Source organism: Bombina bombina, chromosome 2, assembly GCF_027579735.1.
Source record: "Bombina bombina isolate aBomBom1 chromosome 2, aBomBom1.pri, whole genome shotgun sequence".
NCBI classification, from domain to species: domain Eukaryota; kingdom Metazoa; phylum Chordata; class Amphibia; order Anura; family Bombinatoridae; genus Bombina; species Bombina bombina.
The window spans coordinates 914,486,084-914,507,199 of NC_069500.1; the positions used below are offsets into that span (position 1 = coordinate 914,486,084).

General features: G+C 38.9%; 1 protein-coding gene across 1 annotated transcript in view; it reads right to left on the reverse strand.

The window, feature by feature from the left end:
• Positions 1-21,116, reverse strand: part of MTHFD2L (methylenetetrahydrofolate dehydrogenase (NADP+ dependent) 2 like) — a 180,782-nt gene that overhangs the window by 59,071 nt on the left and 100,595 nt on the right. The window contains exons 4-6 of the mRNA XM_053700160.1: positions 16,265-16,417; positions 7,335-7,442; positions 5,458-5,550 (exon numbers count right to left, since the gene is read on the reverse strand). Coding sequence (XP_053556135.1) covers positions 5,458-5,550; positions 7,335-7,442; positions 16,265-16,417 — 354 coding nt within the window. The remainder of the gene's footprint in view (positions 1-5,457; positions 5,551-7,334; positions 7,443-16,264; positions 16,418-21,116) is intronic.

The following is a 21,116-nucleotide window of genomic DNA, read 5'->3' on the forward strand; positions in this document are numbered from 1 at the left end:
AACCTGCATTCGTCATATGAGTACCCAGGGGAATTTAAAATAAAATTGTGGAAGGAGCTAGCATTGGGTCGCTTTGCGGGCCCGTTCAAAGAACCGCCACTTTTTTCACTGGTGATTTCCCCATTGGGGGTGGTCCCTAAGATGGAAGCTTGGAAATTTCGCCTGATCCAACACCTGTCCTATCTAAAGGGCAGGTCGGTGAATGACGCAATTGATCCGGCCATAAGCTCGGTAAACAACCAGTCATTCAACCAAGCTCTGGATCTCGTCAAAAGGGCTGGTCCTAGGGCGCTGCTAGCTAAATTAGATATTGAATCTGCATTCAGAATGTTGCCGATTCACCCAGAGTCCTTTCGACTGATGGGGTGCAAATTCGAGGGTCAATGTTACGTTGACAAATGTCTACCTATGGGGTGCTCCATCTCCTGTGCATATTTCAAGACCTTCAGCATCTTCCTACACTGGGCAGTGGTCACAGCCACAAAAGGGGGTGCGGTGGCACACTACCTTGATGACTTTCTGCTGGTAGGGGGGTCTGGGTCTGGGGAATGCGTCCGACTTATGACCATTATGCGCAGCTTAATGTCCGAGTTTGGTGTCCCTTTGGCGGAAGACAAAACACAGGGCCCATGCACTAAGCTGACATTCCTGGGGATAGAAATAGACACTGCTAAGATATTGGAGCACAGATATGTTAATATCTTTGAACTATCTCTGGAAGCGTATCACGATAAAGAACGCAGCGAGGATGGAACAGGCCCTAAGAAGGTGCAAATGCCAGACACTTTTGAAGAGTGGTGGCGCTGTTTCAGAGTCTTCTCCTCCTGTTTCTTGGAGCATAGGGCGGAAGCAGCAGTTGATATGATAAAGTACGCGGACATCATTGAATACATTTATAATAGACACAGTGAGGGAATATGGCGAGCATATGATAGCGAGTTTAGGCGTAAGATGGTAGGGAATCTGGTGCTTTCCTTCAGGGTAAAAGACCTGGACCTATGGTCACAGCTCGGTCCTGAGAAAGGTCCTACTCTGGGAGGGGTGCAGCGTCAAGGGGTGCAAAAGTCGCAGGTTATCACGAAATGCAGAGGTAGAGAATGCTGGAAAATTAATGAGAAGCAGTGCGACAAGGGAGCTTCCTGCTCCTTTCATCACGCATGCATGTATTGCGGAGGGCCGCACCCAGGCACAGAATGCCCCAAAAGAAGAGAGGGAGCGGCTGGGAGAGGTTTCCAAAAAGGAGGACCTAACCCCAAGGTCTCCAATGCCCCTGAGACTAGTTGCAATTAGACCATGGCTGTCGGCTTATCCAGATGGGGAGGCCGCCAAGCTTTTGTTAGAAGGGACCAGGGATGGGTTCTGAATCCCAATGCATGGGGTAGTTTTAGGTTCCTCAACACATCGGAACCTGCATTCGTCATAGGAGTACCCAGGGGAAGTTAAAATAAAATTGTGGCCCATTCAAAGAACCGCCACTTTCTTCACTGGTGATTTCCCCATTGGGGGTGGTCGCTAAGATGGAAGCTGGGAAATTTCGCCTGATCCAACACCTGTCCTATCTAAAGGGCAGGTCGTTGAATGACGCAATCAATCCGGCCATAAGCTTGGTCAACTACCAATCATTCAACCAAGCCCTGGATCTCGTCAAAAGGGCGGGTCCTAGGGCGCTGCTAGCTAAATTAGATATTGAATCGGCCTTCATATTGTTGCTGATTCACCCAGAGTCCTTTCAACTGATGGGGTGCAAATTCGAGGGTCAATGTTACTTTGACAAATGTCTACCTATGGGGTGCTCCATCTCCTGCGCATATTTCGAGACCTTCACCACCTTTCTACACTGGGCAGTGGTCACAGCCGCAAAAGGGGGTGTGGTGGCACACTACCTTGATTACTTTTTGCTGGTAGGGGGGTCTGGGTCTGGGGAATGCGCCCGACTTATGACCATTATGTGCAGCTTAATGTCCGAGTTTGGTGTCCCTTTGGCGGAAGACAAAACACAGGGCCCATGCACTAAGCTGACATTCCTGGGGATAGAAATAGACACTGCTGAAAGGCTATGTCGGCTACCTGAGGACAAAGTTCAGAGAATGCTTTGTGAAATAAGGAAAATAGCGGCAGCTCAGGTCATCACCATTAAGGAGCTACAGACAGTTCTTGGTCTCCTTAATTTTGCTTGTAAAGTGATCCCTATGGGAAGGGTGTTTAATAGGAGGCTTGAAGCCCTGCTGGCAGGCCAGGCTGGCAGGCGGGTAGTCACAGTTTCCCAGGACATGCAAGATGACCTGAGGGTATGGGAGATCTTCCTTAGGGCATTTAATGACGTTTTGCTATGGCGTTCCCCTCTAACATCAAGTCAAATGCTTCTTTTTTTTACAGATGTGGCAGGATCATCGGGTTATGGGGCCTACCCGGATGGGGAGTGGAGCGCGGAAGCATGACCCCCCCATGGGTACAGGCCGGGTTTACCAAAAACCTAACATTGCTTGAACTGTTTCCCATAGTCGTAGCGATGGAGCTATGGGGGTCGGGGCTTAGGGATCGCTACATAGTATTTTGGACGGACAATCCCAGTGTAGTATTCTCCATTAATCGGCTATCCGTTTCATCCCCGGTTGTGGTTAGATATCTCAGGCACCTAGTGCTGAGGTGTTTGCAAGTCAACATACAATTCCAGGCTACGCACATCCCAGGGGTGAATAACACCCTCGCGAATGCATTATCTAGATTTCAATTGGATATGTTTCGCAAGCTGGCTCCTCAGCACGAGCACGTGGGTTACCTTGTCCCCCTTCTCTTTGGCAGTTGGCAGGGAGATGGTCTTCAATTCAGCAGCTAGTACACGCGTCGCTAGCCCCAGCGACATGGCAGGCATACAATCAACACTGGCTGGAGTGGAAAAGATTCTGCACTGATCCGGAGGTTCAGGCATCTGAGGGTAATCAGACAGTATTTTTAAAATGGTTGGGGAGGATGAGAGATCAAAGGATCAAAAAAGGGGCGATATCAAGCAAACTGGTAGCGATATCCCTTTTCCGCAACTTGCGGGATTATCCCAATGTGACAAAAGGGTTCCTAGTTAGGCAGATTCTGAAGGGTTGGGGTAGGCTAGAGCATAAAGCACCGGATGCTCATGAACCATTCACTTTGTGTAGGCTAGGGAAGCTTCTAGAGGCAGCAAAGTCAGTATGTGCGGGACCTTACGAGCAGGCTTTGTTCAATTGTGCATTTGCGTTTGCTTTTTATGGTGCTCTCTGTCCAAGAGAGCTGGTAACTCCGTCAAAAAATGCAGTAGGGAAAGGGATACAGGCAGGACACGTTAGGTGGTCTGAGAACAGCGTCCTGCTCTTTATCCCTAGGTCCAAAACGGACGAGGAGTCTAAGGGCGCCTGGGTGTCCCTTACCACGTCTGATTCAGGTATATGTCTGGTTCAAAATGCCCAGGCTTTTATAGATGTGTGCACGCATATGGGTGAACAGTTCTTAGTACACGAGGATGGTTCAAACTTGTCTTGGTTCCAATTTGCAGCAGTGCTGTGAAAGATGGTAGTCGAGGCAAACCTTAGTGACTGTAAAATTACACCCTATTCATTTAGAATTGGGGCGGCCACTAGTGCAGCAGCCCTAGGTTGGCAGGCAGAATCCATAAGGACATTGGGGAGATGGAGATCTCAAAGATATAAATTGTATGTTCAACCCCCTACAAGTGATTGAGGGCACGGGGTGGGGAAGTGGATAACATTTGAGGTTCGGGGCTGGTGAATGGTTCCATGTTTTAATGTTTGAAATCTATTTTAGGTTCTAGCAGAGGTCCCAAGAGGGTCTGGATCATGGGGCATTCCTATGTCCATTGGGCAGTCCTGAAAGCAATATCCACTCAGGAGGGGCAACAACTGGGGCTCCCGAACACACAAGTTGTTGTTGAGCGGCATTCAGGCAAATGGCTTCCATTTAGGTTGCTGGTCAAGATAAGCTAGAGGCAGGGATAGGGTTAGTTGACCTATTCGATGTAAGCCCTCAGCGGTAATTTTTGGTGCTCCCCAGAAAAAATGCTGGAAGGCTTTTTATTATGATGCCTTATGGGTTGGAGTCGCTGTCATGATAATATTATCCCCTAGTAGCGGGAAGTTACGGCCACAAATAAATTGGGGTTCAAAGTCTGCAGGGGTGACAGTCGGGCTAATGGGCGGGGTGACGCCCCCAGGTCCAGCCCTGGGGGGAACCCGGCCCTGTGGGTCTGCTGGCTGAAGATCCCTTAGGACATCTGTTACTCATGATGGAATGGGGTGGAGCCAGTTTTGGGCTCCACCTGCGAAATTCCAACAACACGTGGCCTGACCTCTGGCTGTATGGGGCTAGATTTTGTTAGGCCTCCAATGCCGCCACTGGTTCAATATGTTTATGGCTTCCTTGAAGTCGAGTTATTTATTTAAATATGTTAAATAAATGTGACCATGATATGGTCTTTAACCCAGCCCTGTGTGTTGTGTTTCATTTAAGGTTTTATATGTTAAGTTAAGTTAAGGGATGGTACTAGCAAGTTAGGGCATCAGCTCTTAAGTCTCCATGAAGGAAAAAGGCCCTCAGCACCTCAGAGGCTATCAGTAAATTAAAGCAACGTTACTGATACACTTTGCTTTTCATTATCCTTAAGAAAGGGGCAGTTTACACCTCTGGAATGTAAAAAGAAACTATTTTACCTGAAAATTTCCTCAGTAGCTACATCGCATTGTAAGGGGACTTCAAATATCTAATCAGGATATTAGTCTCTGGACTTACAAGCGTACACCTGGCATGTGCAGGCACAGTCACTTTATTTCCCTTCTCATTAAGGAAGGCTACTATGAAATATTGCAAGATTATGTAAGCAAAGTGTGATCTTAGCACTGACGATGCTGATTGATAGTGTTGTTTTCACCATGACGATGCTATTTGATAGTGTTGTTTTCACCATTCAGATACCAGTAAAAAGAGTAGATGAAGAATAACTGCTCACGACCACTTACTCTGGCAGCTGAATGAATTTTGAGTAAATTATATATTTTACATAGAGATGTTCACATGATATTTTTAGTCAGCTTTTTACAGGTATGCTGTGTCATTTTTATGTGATTTAACATACGGGAAGCACATACCTTCAACCTTTTGCATGTTTATAACCCTTTCCTGCTGGGACTTATTTGTCTACATCGGAACAAAGTTCCAATATAAACAAATGAGTAAACATTGAAATCACGTGATCCCTCATACGATCGCTTGATTTCAATGATGGGATCGGGTCAGGGAGAAGTGCCTATGACACCAGGCACGCCTCTCAACCCGCAATCCCATATAGGAAGCAGCTAAGGTTTCAGGGCAGCTGAACCGTTAGGTGGGAAGTGGTTAATATTTATTTGATAGGGTTTGCTAAGCATCAAATGTTCCTCTAAGCTTCAGAATTAGCAAAACGAAAATGTTTACCTGCAGCCACTATGATGATATCTGCTAACTGAGTGTGGCTCTTCAAGTGATCTTTAGGGGTGTATCGATGTGTAATTGTCACAGTAGCATCTCCTTAAATAAAAAATAAAAAATTCAGAATGTTGCTGATATCTGACATTTGCATTTATTAAAGAGACATAAAACCCAAAACATTTTTCAATCATGATTCAGACAGAGCATACAATTTCAAACAACTTTCCAATTTACTTCTATTGTCGAATGTTCTTTGTTTTCTGGTTATCCTTTGTTGAAAAGCGGGAAAGTTAGTATAACAAAGAGAATGAAATTTGATAACTGAAGTAAATAGGAATCTTTTTTTAAATTGTAATCTCCATCTGTATCATGAAAGAAAAAAAAATTGTGTTTCATGTCCCTTTAAGTTTTGTTAAATACACATATATAATTATAAAATTGTAATTCCCCCAACACTTTATCATTCCCACCATTTGTAATAGTGGTTGTCTACCTCATTGAGAAGTGCTTCCTATTGCATAGGAAAAATAATTAGGCATAATAAACCTTTCTTGAGAATATCCATTCTAGAGAACACATGTTGAGATTCAGGGGACAATTTATTATATGGCGGGCAGACATGATTCGCTGTAGCATACGCTGTTAGCATTTATCATTGCACAAGCATTTCTTGTGAAAAGCTTGTGCAATGCCGTTGCCTGCACATTAGCAGCCAATCCACCGCTAGCATGGGGTGTCAATTATCCTGATCGTATCTGATCGGGATGATTGCAGTCCGCCACCTCAGAGGTGGCGTTTGGGTTAAGGAGTAGCGCCTTATAACCGCTTCTTCTTAACTCCTGATTCCGTCGAGCTGGAAGGCTCGCACGGAATGAGCAGCATACGCTGCTTAGTAAATTCGGAATTTCTACATCACTGGCACTTGAGAAAATGCAATTGGGTTTGCACGCGAGTAGGATATTAGGTTAGACTTTGAAATCTATGAGGGAATACATTAACACAGACATCGGCATTTTGCGAGTGTCGAGTCAGTGCGCAAGCAAATACTTTTTACTTTTAGCTTGTAATATGCGTGCTATCCTTTGCGAGCTGAAAGCTTACTACTAGCGCAGTTAACGCACAAGCGGAAGTGTTAAATAGCGCTCCACTCATAATCTAGCCCTTAATTTCTTACATTTTGTGTAAGTACATGAAAACTAGAAGAGACAGGCCATTCTCAGTTTTGGTCGGGGAGAGGGGTTCAAGGGGTTTCCGTCAACCAACATGGAAGCAAAATATAGACAACCAAAGCAAAAGTAAAGCATGATGGCTAATTGATTCAGTATTGGTGAAACCTTTTGGTGATTATTCACAATCCAAAGTGTGTGAACTGTTTTTAGAATGAGAATTATGGATTTGAGTTAGCCTTCAATTTGAAAATCTCTTAAAAACCAGAGTGAAGCAATTAACAATTCTAATGGATTGGAAGACACCTCTTCAGCATATTATTAACACATAAATATATATGATAAGCATATGCCTGTATATTTATATGTATTTTTACAGGGAACACACAGTTCCCATAGACCGCAATGTAAAGGCACTTTTTAGTGATGTTTTGTTTCTAACACTCCTCTCCCGCCAACTTTAAAGCCCCAAAACTGCCTAGTGCAGTTGTTTTTATTAAAAAATAAAAATGCTACAGTTTTTTTTTAAATAAAATACACTACACTGTATTTTGGGGGCATATAAGGCACATTTAGAGATTTAATTTTATAAGTGCTAATTACTAACGTGAGCTTGTGGTAGCAATAACCAGCCACTTGTAAAAGCTGGTTATTTAAATGTGCCCGTTTGCTGGATAAATTAGTGCTCCACTTGTAATCTAGCCCTTATTAACGTACCCCCAGGCCTCTCATGTCTTCCATCTGTGTGTAGCAGCATTGATATTGGCATACCAACATTCTTAGATCGGCCCACCACCACCACATTTTTTCCAAACGTTTCAATCCCTAAGAAGAAAAAAAAATTACATATTTGATTTTAGTAAATAAAATGCATGTATTTCGAATGAGCCTGGCTTACATTTAAATTTTTCTTTTGTTACTGCTATAATTAAATTGATCATCATATGTACACTTAACAATGGGAAAGATTCAACCATCACTAATAACAATACTAGAGCATAAATGTGTTCTTCTATTCCACAATTTAGTTAAAGGGATGTGAAAGTTAAAGGGATAGTCTAGTCAAAATTAAACTTTCCTGATTCAGATAGGACATGCACTTTTAAACACCTTTTCAATTTACTTTTATCATCAAATTTGCTTTGTTCTTTTGGTATTCTTTGTTGCAAGTTAAACCCAGGTAGGCTCATATGCTAATTGCTAAGCCCTTGAAGTCCACCTCTTATCTTCAGTTCATTTTGACAGTTTTCACAGCTAGACAGTGCTAGTTCACGTGTGATATATATATATATATATATATATATATATATATATATATATATAAAACGGATATATATACACAATTAGGGGAGTCAGGCTGTAAAGTACAAACACCAGGTTTAGTAAACAACCCGGTTACACCTCAAATTTGGGATTAGAATGCAGACCCTTTAACTATTATAACACCATTAAAAAAGAGAAAGAACTGTGTAGTTTTAAAAAAATTCAAATAACTACACCAAAAGACAGGGAATTCAGCATTCAATTTTTATTATTTGGGTCACAATTACCCAACTAAACATAAATGTCTAGAAAATTCAACAGTGCAGTATTGTTGCTACAAATATGTACCAGGTAAGCAATCAAAATTGATAAATAAAGCATATATATGCACAAAAGCTGTATCAATATAATACATGTGTAGCGGATGTTTAGTATCTTGAAGCAAGAGTATGGAATCTTAACTTTATTTAATTCGTCATGACCTAAATCACAAAACAACACCTCCACCAGAGGTTGGCATGCAATAAATTGCACAAATCAGCCAACTTAGTTTGCCATGAGGATCTATGTTTATGTGACACACCTCTATTTAAGGTAGACAACACATCAATGTTATAGTGATAACAAGATTATAATAATTTAAACCTGCATAAAGGTCATGTAAATACCTATTTCAAAATGAAGCATGCTCCAAAAGGTAAAGTTTGGGCCGGAGGGTACCTAACAACACCTTTTCAGAGGGCACCACTATTATGCATAGTATCAGGTGTCATGAAAGATAATAATTAGTTAGGATCTATGTTAGGTCCCCCACTCCAAGGTCCAAATTTATACCAAAATATTGTTGCAACAAAACATTAGTAGAGGATACAAATTAGTTAAACAGTGTAACACAGACTGCCATAGTTTTTCTGTCAAAGGAGCTGCTGTAAACTGTGACTTCTTTACAGATCCACATAACAATCTTCGTAACAGTTCCTAGACATTCCGGTTTCCCAGAGTACCTTTCAATGATATCGTCCCCATAAGACGATTATGAAGAAAGAAATGCTTCTAGCAAAAAAGCCGGTATAGTTACGTGTGTGGAGAAATTACGGTTTTTCGTCACTACTTTCCAGCAGCACACGGCATATATTAGCACAAAGATCCAGGCTTCTGAAAGGTAAAACTGGTATAGAAAACTGCCAGCCTCTTTTTGTATCCTTAGGTGCAACAAAGTTACAAACTTATTTGTCTCAAGGCCAAATCATCCGCTCCATGTACGTCACTTGCCGACGCGCGTTTCACCCCCCACGTGACCACAGCGTCATGGGGTTTCCTCAGGGCAAACGGATACCAAAGTTAGACCGCTTCAACTTTTTACCACTGTGAACTCTTCGTGATTGGATACATTCAAAATGTAGTAGCCTATAGAAAAGTCCATTTGTCTGACAATCCTATTAGAGGAAAAGTGAAAGATTTCTTGGACATTACGAAACAAGCACATAGTAACCAAAATACAGAATTATCATATAGATAACTTTCCTAACAGATCAAATTGCTGAATAATGTTGATAGAAAAATTAAAATAAAAAAGAAAACTTACAAATAAGCTTTTTAAACCATGTGCATATGTTACAGCTTATTGTGCATAAATCTATAAATCTAATAAAATCCTTAAAGAGATATTTACAGTGTATCACTGTCCAAAAAAGCAAATAGTTAAGATCATTTATAAATTCTTTAGACTATCATTGTATTGCATTAACACTCTCTGGCAGTTCAACCAGAAACTCGTGGAGGACCTTTAAACTAAATAAATTAAGTCTAGAGAAAAGATGCAAATTCAAATTTCTCATTTAGGCCCTTAGGGGCCAACGTCTGTAATTTGTACATCCATGCAGTCTCTTTTTTCAGCAAAAGGTTATCGATGTTCCCTCCTCTACCAAACAGGGAACAACTCTCGATACCTATTATTTTGAGGTCAGACAGGGATGAATCATGATGTAGCAAGAAGTGTAGTGCTACTCCACTTCTAATGTCACCATCCTTTGTGGCTTTTATATCGTCCCTATGTTCAGTTACCCTCTCTTTAAGCATGCGCCTCGTTTTTCCTACATAGAAAACGGGGCAGCTGCATGAAAGTAGATAGATAACATTCTCAGTTTTACAATTAATGAATTGTCTAATAGGGAATGATTCTTGTCCTGTAGAAAAAGATTTTGTACGGACAATAAATTTACACAGGACAGAATGTCCACATTGAAAGCATCCTTTTACCTTTCTATGTTCATTCAGCCAATCCAAAGGTTTTGGGCTTTTGACATAGAAACTTCTAACCAGCTTGTCTTTCAAATTCGGAGCTCTCTTAGCCACTAGAGATGGTTGCTTGCCCACAAGATTAAGTATACTTTCATCTGCTTGCAAAAATTGCCACTTCTCTTTCAGGATCCCACGAATCCTTTCCCAGTGGCAATTATATTCAGTAACAAAACGAATTTTTTCATCCTGTATTTTTATTTTGTTTTTATAGAGAAGATCATCCCTGTTTTCTCTTTTTGCTCTATTCAGGGCAAAGTTTAGATTCCTCTTTGAATATCCTCTGTTCACAAATCTATTGTACATGTCTCCTGCATGCACATTAAATTTATTAACACTTGAGCAGTTTCTCCTTAAGCGCAAAAACTGCCCAACCGGAATACCTCTAATTAGGGATTTCGGATGGTGACTCGTGGCTTCCAAGATATTATTCGTGGCCGTGTCTTTTCTATAGATTTCAGTGGCCAAAACATTTCCTTCTTTTTTAATTTTTACGTCCAGGAAAGTAAGTTCACTTTCACTGAAGTCAAAAGTCAAGAGGATATTGAAGTTGTTCACATTCAGAATTTTTATAAAGGATTTTAAGGACTCTTCTGTTCCCCTCCAAAGGAGGAACACATCGTCCACATAGCGTAGCCAGATCAAAACATGTCGATCTAGCCATTCTTGTAAGTCACCAAAGACCACCTGATTTTCCCATAAGCCAAGATGAAGGCATGCATACGAGGGGGCACAGGTGGCCCCCATCGCTGTTCCTCTAATTTGTCTATAGAATTTTTTGTCGAAAAGGAAGACATTGTTAGTTAAGACAAACCTTAACAGTTTTAGTACAAATTCTGTGTGTTTTCTATACCCAGGGCCTCTACTTTCAAGGAAATGCCTTGCAGCTTTCAGCCCCACTTCGTGTGGTATGGACGAATAAAGGCCCTCCACATCCAGTGAGACCAATAAAGTGTTTTTTTCTACTTCAAGCCCATCTATTTTTCTCAGCAAATCGCTAGTATCTTTGACATAAAATGTCAAAGTCATGAGGAAGGGTTGCAGAAATCTATCAACATAATTACCCAGATTTTCTGTGATACTCCCAATACCCGATATTATGGGGCGGCCCGGCGGTTCCCTCAAGTTTTTGTGCAACTTGGGGATGCAATAAAACACCGGGATTTTGGGAAATTTAGTATAAAGATAATTATATTCTTTTTTATCATCTTTTTTATCAATTATACCATCCTTCCTTGCATCATTAAGCAGGTGCAACAATTCAGCTTGTATAGAATCAATGGGGTTACCTGGCAACAAGTGGTATTGATCTTTATTTCTGAGTTGACGTTTAACCTCATTGGCATATTTTGCCTCCTCCATTATTACCAGGTTACCCCCCTTATCCGCCTGCTTAATGATGAAAAAAAAAAAAAAAAACTCTATAGACAAATTAGAGGAACAGCGATGGGGGCCACCTGTGCCCCCTCGTATGCATGCCTTCATCTTGGCTTATGGGAAAATCAGGTGGTCTTTGGTGACTTACAAGAATGGCTAGATCGACATGTTTTGATCTGGCTACGCTATGTGGACGATGTGTTCCTCCTTTGGAGGGGAACAGAAGAGTCCTTAAAATCCTTTATAAAAATTCTGAATGTGAACAACTTCAATATCCTCTTGACTTTTGACTTCAGTGAAAGTGAACTTACTTTCCTGGACGTAAAAATTAAAAAAGAAGGAAATGTTTTGGCCACTGAAATCTATAGAAAAGACACGGCCACGAATAATATCTTGGAAGCCACGAGTCACCATCCGAAATCCCTAATTAGAGGTATTCCGGTTGGGCAGTTTTTGCGCTTAAGGAGAAACTGCTCAAGTGTTAATAAATTTAATGTGCATGCAGGAGACATGTACAATAGATTTGTGAACAGAGGATATTCAAAGAGGAATCTAAACTTTGCCCTGAATAGAGCAAAAAGAGAAAACAGGGATGATCTTCTCTATAAAAACAAAATAAAAATACAGGATGAAAAAATTCGTTTTGTTACTGAATATAATTGCCACTGGGAAAGGATTCGTGGGATCCTGAAAGAGAAGTGGCAATTTTTGCAAGCAGATGAAAGTATACTTAATCTTGTGGGCAAGCAACCATCTCTAGTGGCTAAGAGAGCTCCGAATTTGAAAGACAAGCTGGTTAGAAGTTTCTATGTCAAAAGCCCAAAACCTTTGGATTGGCTGAATGAACATAGAAAGGTAAAAGGATGCTTTCAATGTGGACATTCTGTCCTGTGTAAATTTATTGTCCGTACAAAATCTTTTTCTACAGGACAAGAATCATTCCCTATTAGACAATTCATTAATTGTAAAACTGAGAATGTTATCTATCTACTTTCATGCAGCTGCCCCGTTTTCTATGTAGGAAAAACGAGGCGCATGCTTAAAGAGAGGGTAACTGAACATAGGGACGATATAAAAGCCACAAAGGATGGTGACATTAGAAGTGGAGTAGCACTACACTTCTTGCTACATCATGATTCATCCCTGTCTGACCTCAAAATAATAGGTATCGAGAGTTGTTCCCTGTTTGGTAGAGGAGGGAACATCGATAACCTTTTGCTGAAAAAAGAGACTGCATGGATGTACAAATTACAGACGTTGGCCCCTAAGGGCCTAAATGAGAAATTTGAATTTGCATCTTTTCTCTAGACTTAATTTATTTAGTTTAAAGGTCCTCCACGAGTTTCTGGTTGAACTGCCAGAGAGTGTTAATGCAATACAATGATAGTCTAAAGAATTTATAAATGATCTTAACTATTTGCTTTTTTGGACAGTGATACACTGTAAATATCTCTTTAAGGATTTTATTAGATTTATAGATTTATGCACAATAAGCTGTAACATATGCACATGGTTTAAAAAGCTTATTTGTAAGTTTTCTTTTTTATTTTAATTTTTCTATCAACATTATTCAGCAATTTGATCTGTTAGGAAAGTTATCTATATGATAATTCTGTATTTTGGTTACTATGTGCTTGTTTCGTAATGTCCAAGAAATCTTTCACTTTTCCTCTAATAGGATTGTCAGACAAATGGACTTTTCTATAGGCTACTACATTTTGAATGTATCCAATCACGAAGAGTTCACAGTGGTAAAAAGTTGAAGCGGTCTAACTTTGGTATCCGTTTGCCCTGAGGAAACCCCATGACGCTGTGGTCACGTGGGGGGTGAAACGCGCGTCGGCAAGTGACGTACATGGAGCGGATGATTTGGCCTTGAGACAAATAAGTTTGTAACTTTGTTGCACCTAAGGATACAAAAAGAGGCTGGCAGTTTTCTATACCAGTTTTACCTTTCAGAAGCCTGGATCTTTGTGCTAATATATGCCGTGTGCTGCTGGAAAGTAGTGACGAAAAACCGTAATTTCTCCACACACGTAACTATACCGGCTTTTTTGCTAGAAGCATTTCTTTCTTCATAATCGTCTTATGGGGACGATATCATTGAAAGGTACTCTGGGAAACCGGAATGTCTAGGAACTGTTACGAAGATTGTTATGTGGATCTGTAAAGAAGTCACAGTTTACAGCAGCTCCTTTGACAGAAAAACTATGGCAGTCTGTGTTACACTGTTTAACTAATTTGTATCCTCTACTAATGTTTTGTTGCAACAATATTTTGGTATAAATTTGGACCTTGGAGTGGGGGACCTAACATAGATCCTAACTAATTATTATCTTTCATGACACCTGATACTATGCATAATAGTGGTGCCCTCTGAAAAGGTGTTGTTAGGTACCCTCCGGCCCAAACTTTACCTTTTGGAGCATGCTTCATTTTGAAATAGGTATTTACATGACCTTTATGCAGGTTTAAATTATTATAATCTTGTTATCACTATAACATTGATGTGTTGTCTACCTTAAATAGAGGTGTGTCACATAAACATAGATCCTCATGGCAAACTAAGTTGGCTGATTTGTGCAATTTATTGCATGCCAACCTCTGGTGGAGGTGTTGTTTTGTGATTTAGGTCATGACGAATTAAATAAAGTTAAGATTCCATACTCTTGCTTCAAGATACTAAACATCCGCTACACATGTATTATATTGATACAGCTTTTGTGCATATATATGCTTTATTTATCAATTTTGATTGCTTACCTGGTACATATTTGTAGCAACAATACTGCACTGTTGAATTTTCTAGACATTTATGTTTAGTTGGGTAATTGTGACCCAAATAATAAAAATTGAATGCTGAATTCCCTGTCTTTTGGTGTAGTTATTTGAATTTTTTTAAAACTACACAGTTCTTTCTCTTTTTTAATGGTGTTATATATATATATAACATTGTGTTCACTCCTGTGGAGTTATTTAGGATTCAACACTGATTGGCTAAAATGCAAGTCTGTCAAAAGAACTGAAATAAGGGGGCAGTCTGCAGAGTCTTAGATACAAGGTAATCACAGAGGTAAAAAGTATATTAATATAACAGTGTTGGTTATGCAAAACTGGGGAAGGGGTAATAAAGGGATTATCTATCTTTTTAAACAATAAACATTCTGGAGTAGACTGTCCCTTTAACATTAAATTTTAATGTTTTTAAAAGGTTCTTCTTCTTATTAGCTTTACTACTTTCTCTTAGTATCACTTGTTGAAACATTCATTGAGGTCATATCTAAGTAGACTCATGAGCATGCATGTGTCTTGAAGCAGTGTTGGAAGTATGAAAGCAGTGTTTGCAGTAATGTTTGTAATGATGCTACAGATTGATAGAAATACATTTTACAATAGAAGTAAATTAGAAGTACCTATCAGACAGTTCTCTTACATTGTACATAATGCATTTAAAATATTTTGTTTAAAGCATTGCAAAATCCCTTGTTTTCCATGCACAAATAAAATGATGCAGATTACGAGGCCGATTTATGTAGCTGCGGATGCAGCAATTTCCGTGTGGAAACATATGTTAAGAAGCAGCGGTCTTAAAGTGACACTGAACCCAAATTTTTTCTATCATGATTCAGATAGAGCATGAAATTTTAAGCAACTTTCTAATTTACTCCTATTATCAAATTTTCTTCATTCTCTTGGTATCTTTATTTGGAATGCAAGAATGTAAGTTTAGATGCTGGCCCATCTTTGGTGAACAACCTGGGTTGTTCTTGCTGATTAGTGGATAAATTCATCCATCAATAAAAAAAAGTGCTGTCCAGGTCTGAACCAAAAAAAAAAGCCTAGATGTAAATTAGAATGTTGCTTAAAATAGCATCCCCATTGACACCCCCTGCTAGCGGCCGATTGTCCACGAATGTAAAGGGGATGGCATTGCGCAAGCATTTCACTAGAAACTTGTGCAATGATAAATGCTGACAACGTATGCTGTCAGCATTTATCGATGTGGGGCGGACATGATCATGTCCGCCTACACATTAATAAATCGGCCCCATTAAATCATTCCTATTAATCCCTAAGCATAAAACAACAATAACCACTTGAAGACCTCTTTTTATTCATCTGTATTCCTGCATTCATATAGGCTAAAATTTAATCTGAAACTGAGACTTTTGAAAGTGCTGCAGGTCAGTCTAGTAGATGTGGTGAGAAAATCCTCTCAAGGAAGAGCTCACACTCTCCATATGCTACAGGACTCACCGTGGTGCATTTCTAATCCCCACTGGATTAATTTTGTAGAATGTAACCATGCTATATAGAGCAGGGACAGGGTTAAATAGCGACCAGTCCTATATAACCAATGACTACTTGATTGGAGGTGCTAAAATGTAATCCGGTATTAAAGGGTCAATAAAGTCTTAATTAAAGTTTAAGGATTCTGACAAAACATGCAATTTTAAACAATTTTCCAATTAACAGACAACCAAGACAGGTAGTTAACACTCGAAAGGTCTTTTTTGTGTGAGCTTTTCTGTTGAAAATGCGTTCATGGAGGTGGCTTTTTAACAATACGATATAGCATTGTGATCATTCAAAAACAAGCATTTTTAGAAGCCAATAGATTGTTATCGACCACAAGATTATCAAAATTATTTGTGACAGTTTGAGACTGGCACCCTTCCATTCCATTACATTGCATTTTACCACCTTACCTGTTCTTTTAATAATTTCCCACACAGCTCCAGCAGTAGCAGGTATTATAGAGTATTGATCCAGACAAAGTCTTCCAATATTAACAATGTGAAAGCCATCAACATCCTTTTCTGGTGCAACAGCATTGCAGATAGCCCGTTCATTGATGTGCTCTAGAAAAAATATGAAAACAAATAACTTAAGCTTTTATAAGATTGACAGCAGTACAATACCAGTGCTAATGTATATATTGTACATTTAAAATGACATGATTCTGGTGGTATGGTGCCATATTCCAGGAAACACTAAGGGCCAGATTACGAGTGCTGCGCTAACAGTTGTGCACAAGCGATATCAGGATTAGCACGTATTACAAGTTGAAAGTAAACGCGTTCGCTCAATCGCAAATGAAATTAACGTGTGTCGGGTTAGAGTGACCTTAGAGCTCTGGTTAACTGTTACGTTCAAATAAAAAGTTGCACAAAAAACATTAAAAATACATTTAAATGTACAGGTAATTGGTAAACCCATGATAACGCTACCTAATAAAAATGATTTAAAAAAAAATGCAATAAAAAGTTCTAAGGGGCCAAAGATATGATTTTTAAAGTGTTAGAGAAAAAAAGACAGGCTTTAACCTTTTCCTGCCGGGGTTAAAGTGTCTACATCAGAACAACTGTTCAGATGTAGACAAATTGAAATCACGCAATCGTGCACATGATCGCGAGATTTCAATTATTGGATTGAGTCTGGGGGGCATCCCTATAACCCTAGGAATGCCTTCCAGACCGCGATCAAATCCAGGAAGCGCAATAGGATTCAGGACAGCCATTGGCTATGATGTTCCATTCCGTCATAACGGCTCTAAATCCCAGTGTAATTATGATGGAATATAACGGCATTAAAAGGTTAATATAGAGATACATAATATACACATCTAAATATGACCGGTCTGAATACCATTGAAAAAGGCTTGCGGCAGAGCCGAAACGTCTGGTTTCTTTTTTGCTTATTAAATCGGATTACTGATTGAAATTCCTGTGTGCCGGCTGTTCTTGGATCTTGCTACACAACGGAGACCGTCCGTTGGATCCGGTTCTTACCTACTGTATGTACTTTTGGGCTGAGCACCAGGTGGCTGTGGGATTAAGTGTGTGCCGTTTCTTTCAACCAATTTGTATATATATATATATATATGGTGGAATCTAAACTCTACACTCAACCAGAACCTTGGATGAGCTGCCTTTAACCCTTCAGTGAGAAGAGAACTCTGGAGCCTCTCCTATAATAAGGATAACACTCTTGCATTACATTTTTATTTATAAAATATATTTCATTTCATTTTATTTAAGTGTGTTTTGTTATTGAGATATTTTTTAAACATATTTAATTTTGATCATGTTTAATTTTGAACATACTTTTGATTTCATATCTGATTGCATTATATATTTAATTATCATTTAACTAGTATTTACATAGTGTTGTCAGTGGTAGCACCTTAGGTGTAATTATTTATACAGGTGTATTATATATATATATATATATATATATATATATATATATATATATATATACTGTATATATATATATATATATATATATATATATATATATATATATATATATATATACAGTATAAATATGTATGTGTACAGATGTATATGTACGTACACACATATATACACATATAAGTACATAAATACATATATATTGGAGCCCTTTGCAGTCAAGAAGCTGAAAACATAGAAAATCATATTTCCATATTTAATAAAGTTTTATACTGTGTATTTACTGTAAATATGTCATGTTCCAATGTTCTTCACTGTATTTATAAATAGATATTCCTATGTATATGTATATATCTATATAATTTTATATATATATATATATATATATATATATATATATATATATATATATATATATATATATATATATATATATATGTAGAAATATATATTTTACCAACAAAAAAACATCAGATATATGTAGAAATATGTATTTAAAGGGACAGTCTAGGCCAAAATAAACTTTCATGATTCAGATAGAGCATGTCATTTTAAACAATTTTCCAATTTACTTTTATCACCAATTTTGCTTTGTTCTCTTGGTATTCTTGAAAGCTTAACCTAGGAGGTTCATATGCTAATTTCTTAGACCTTGAAGGCCACCTCTTTTCAGAATGCATTTTAACAGTTTTTCACCACTAGAGGGTGTTAGTTCACGTATTTCATATAGATAACACTGTGCTTGTGCACGTGAAGTTATCTGGGAGCAGGCACTGATTGGCTAAACTGCAAGTCTGTCAATAGAACTGAAATAAAGGGGCAATTTCCAGAGGCTTAGATACAAGATAATCACAGATGTTAAAAGTATATTATTATAACTGTGTTAGTTATGCAAAACTGGGGAATGGGTAATAAAGGGATTATCTATCTTTTAAAACAATTTTCTGGTGTAGACTGTCCCTTTAAGAATAAATAGAACATATTCTGCTATGTGAAGAATATTGGAATATGAAATATTAATATTTCATGTTGGATTAGCGCACTTGAGAAAATGTGATCGGTTTAGCGTGACTTGGTGTTTTTTTTTACTTTCAGCTTGTAATACACGTGGTATTCGTTGCACGCAAATAGTTGATCGCAGTAATAAATAGCGCTCCACTCATAATCTAGCCCTAACACTATAAACATGCATCGCTAATTGCAATGTTAAAGGGACATGAAACTCACATTTTTTCTTTTAAGATTTAGGTAGATAATACAATTTTAAACAACTTTCCAGTTTACTTCTATTATCACATTTGTTTCATTCTCTTGGTATCATTTACTGAAGGAGCAGCAATGCACTACTGGTTACTAACTGAACACATGGGTGAGCCAATGGCAATCGGTATATATATGCAGCCACCAATCAGCAGCTAGAACAGGTTATTTGCTGCTCCTGAGTTTACCTAGAAAAAACTATCAGCCAAGGATAACAAGTGTAATAAGCTAATTAAATAATAGAAGTAAATTGGAAAGTTGTTTAAAATTGTGTGCTCTGTCTAAATCATGAATGTCTAATTATGACTTTACTGTCCCTTTAAGCATTTTTTGTAGTTTTAAATATTTGTTTTTGCAAAGTATGTTTGCTCCCTAAAATTTACTTTTCCAATATCAAAATGAGTCCTCATCGGCAGTGGCCTAGATTACAAGTGGAACGCAAAAATATTAGCGCTATTGAGCACTAACACCGCACAAGTTAAATCAATAGTGCACCTATTCTTGCGCTCATATTAAATTGGAAGTTGGATAGCATGGCCGTGCTGATTCCCGTTTCCCCATATATTTCTATGGGGCACACTACAAGAGCCTTTTTTTATTTTTGTTTGTGCACTAACCCAAAGGTGAGCTAGGCCACCTGTGCTAAAGCCAATGGTCTGTTAAGAAATACTGTACAGTATATACTTTTGTTCTTCACTTAGAAGAAAATGTTATTTTTAAATCTATCTATCATCTATCCATATATATATATATATATATATATATACATATATATATATATATATATATATATATTTTTTTTTTTTAAAAAAACACAATGGGGTAGATTTATCATACCCCGGGCGGACTTGATTCACTATAGCAAATCATGTCTGCCCTGCATCGCTAAATGCCGACAGCATACGCTGTCAGCATTTAACATTGCACAAGCATTCCTGGTGAAATGCTTGTGCAATGCTGCCCCCTGCACATTCACGGCCAATCGGCTGCTAGCAGGGGATGTCAATCTTCCCGATCATATCTGATTGGGATGATTGGGATGATTGCAGTCCGCGACCTCAGAAGTCGCGGACGAGTTAAGGAGCAGCAGTCTTAAGACCGCTACTTCTTAAATCCTGTTTCTGGCGACCCGGAAGGCTCACGTGGAAAAAACAGCATCCACTGCTTGATAAATGTACCTATATATATATGTATCCAAGTTGAGAAATGTATGCACTCTCACCACCAAACCGCCAGCGAGAAGAGGAGGCAACAGGGCCAAACTCCTTCTTCAAAAGGAGGCCAGATGGCACCTTAGCCCAGAGGGGGCTTAATGTCCACACTGGTTGGCAGTGTTTTTTATGAAGTACTCTATTTTCCTGGCTTTTGATCTATTGATAGTAGATGATCTGATCTAGCACTGAGAGTCCATTTTTCCATACAGGCTGGATTTTTTTTCTAGCCTGTTGACTATGAGAGTCCACTGATTCATTTATGTTCTGATTCCACTGTTAAATCTGTGTGGCCTAGCCTTAAATGTTAGACCTAATAGCTTTGTCCTTATAATTACACTTTAGTTGCTGACATGTTTGCTACTCTTTTGCTACTCTTTTGTCTTTCATAGCCACTATATTGGCTGCTTTACTAACATCAGCATTGTTGGTCCTCATATTATGAGTTTTTGTTTTTAATTTTTAATTTATTGTTTATATATATATATATATATATATATATATATATATATATATATATATATATATATACAAAACATGGGGTGGGGTCAGCACTCTCAGGCCGGACCGGGTACACATCCTATGACCCTGCAACATGCACAGCCCTGGGTGCAAACCAGCACTCTCAGGAAGCTGCACTGCCACCAGAGTCACAGGCAGTTAACCCCAGTCAGGCCTGGGTGCAAGGCCCAAACAAGGAAAATTACAAAAAATAATATTATTTAATATAAACACACAGAAAAAGTCCAGCACTCACTCACAAGCTCTCAACTAAGATAAAAAGCAGCAATGGAAGAATTAGTTACCGCATCTGGCCAAATGGGAAAAGCCCAGGTACCTCGTCAAGGTTTCTTCCAAATACACCTGGGTCCCTAAACAGCCACACATTGCAG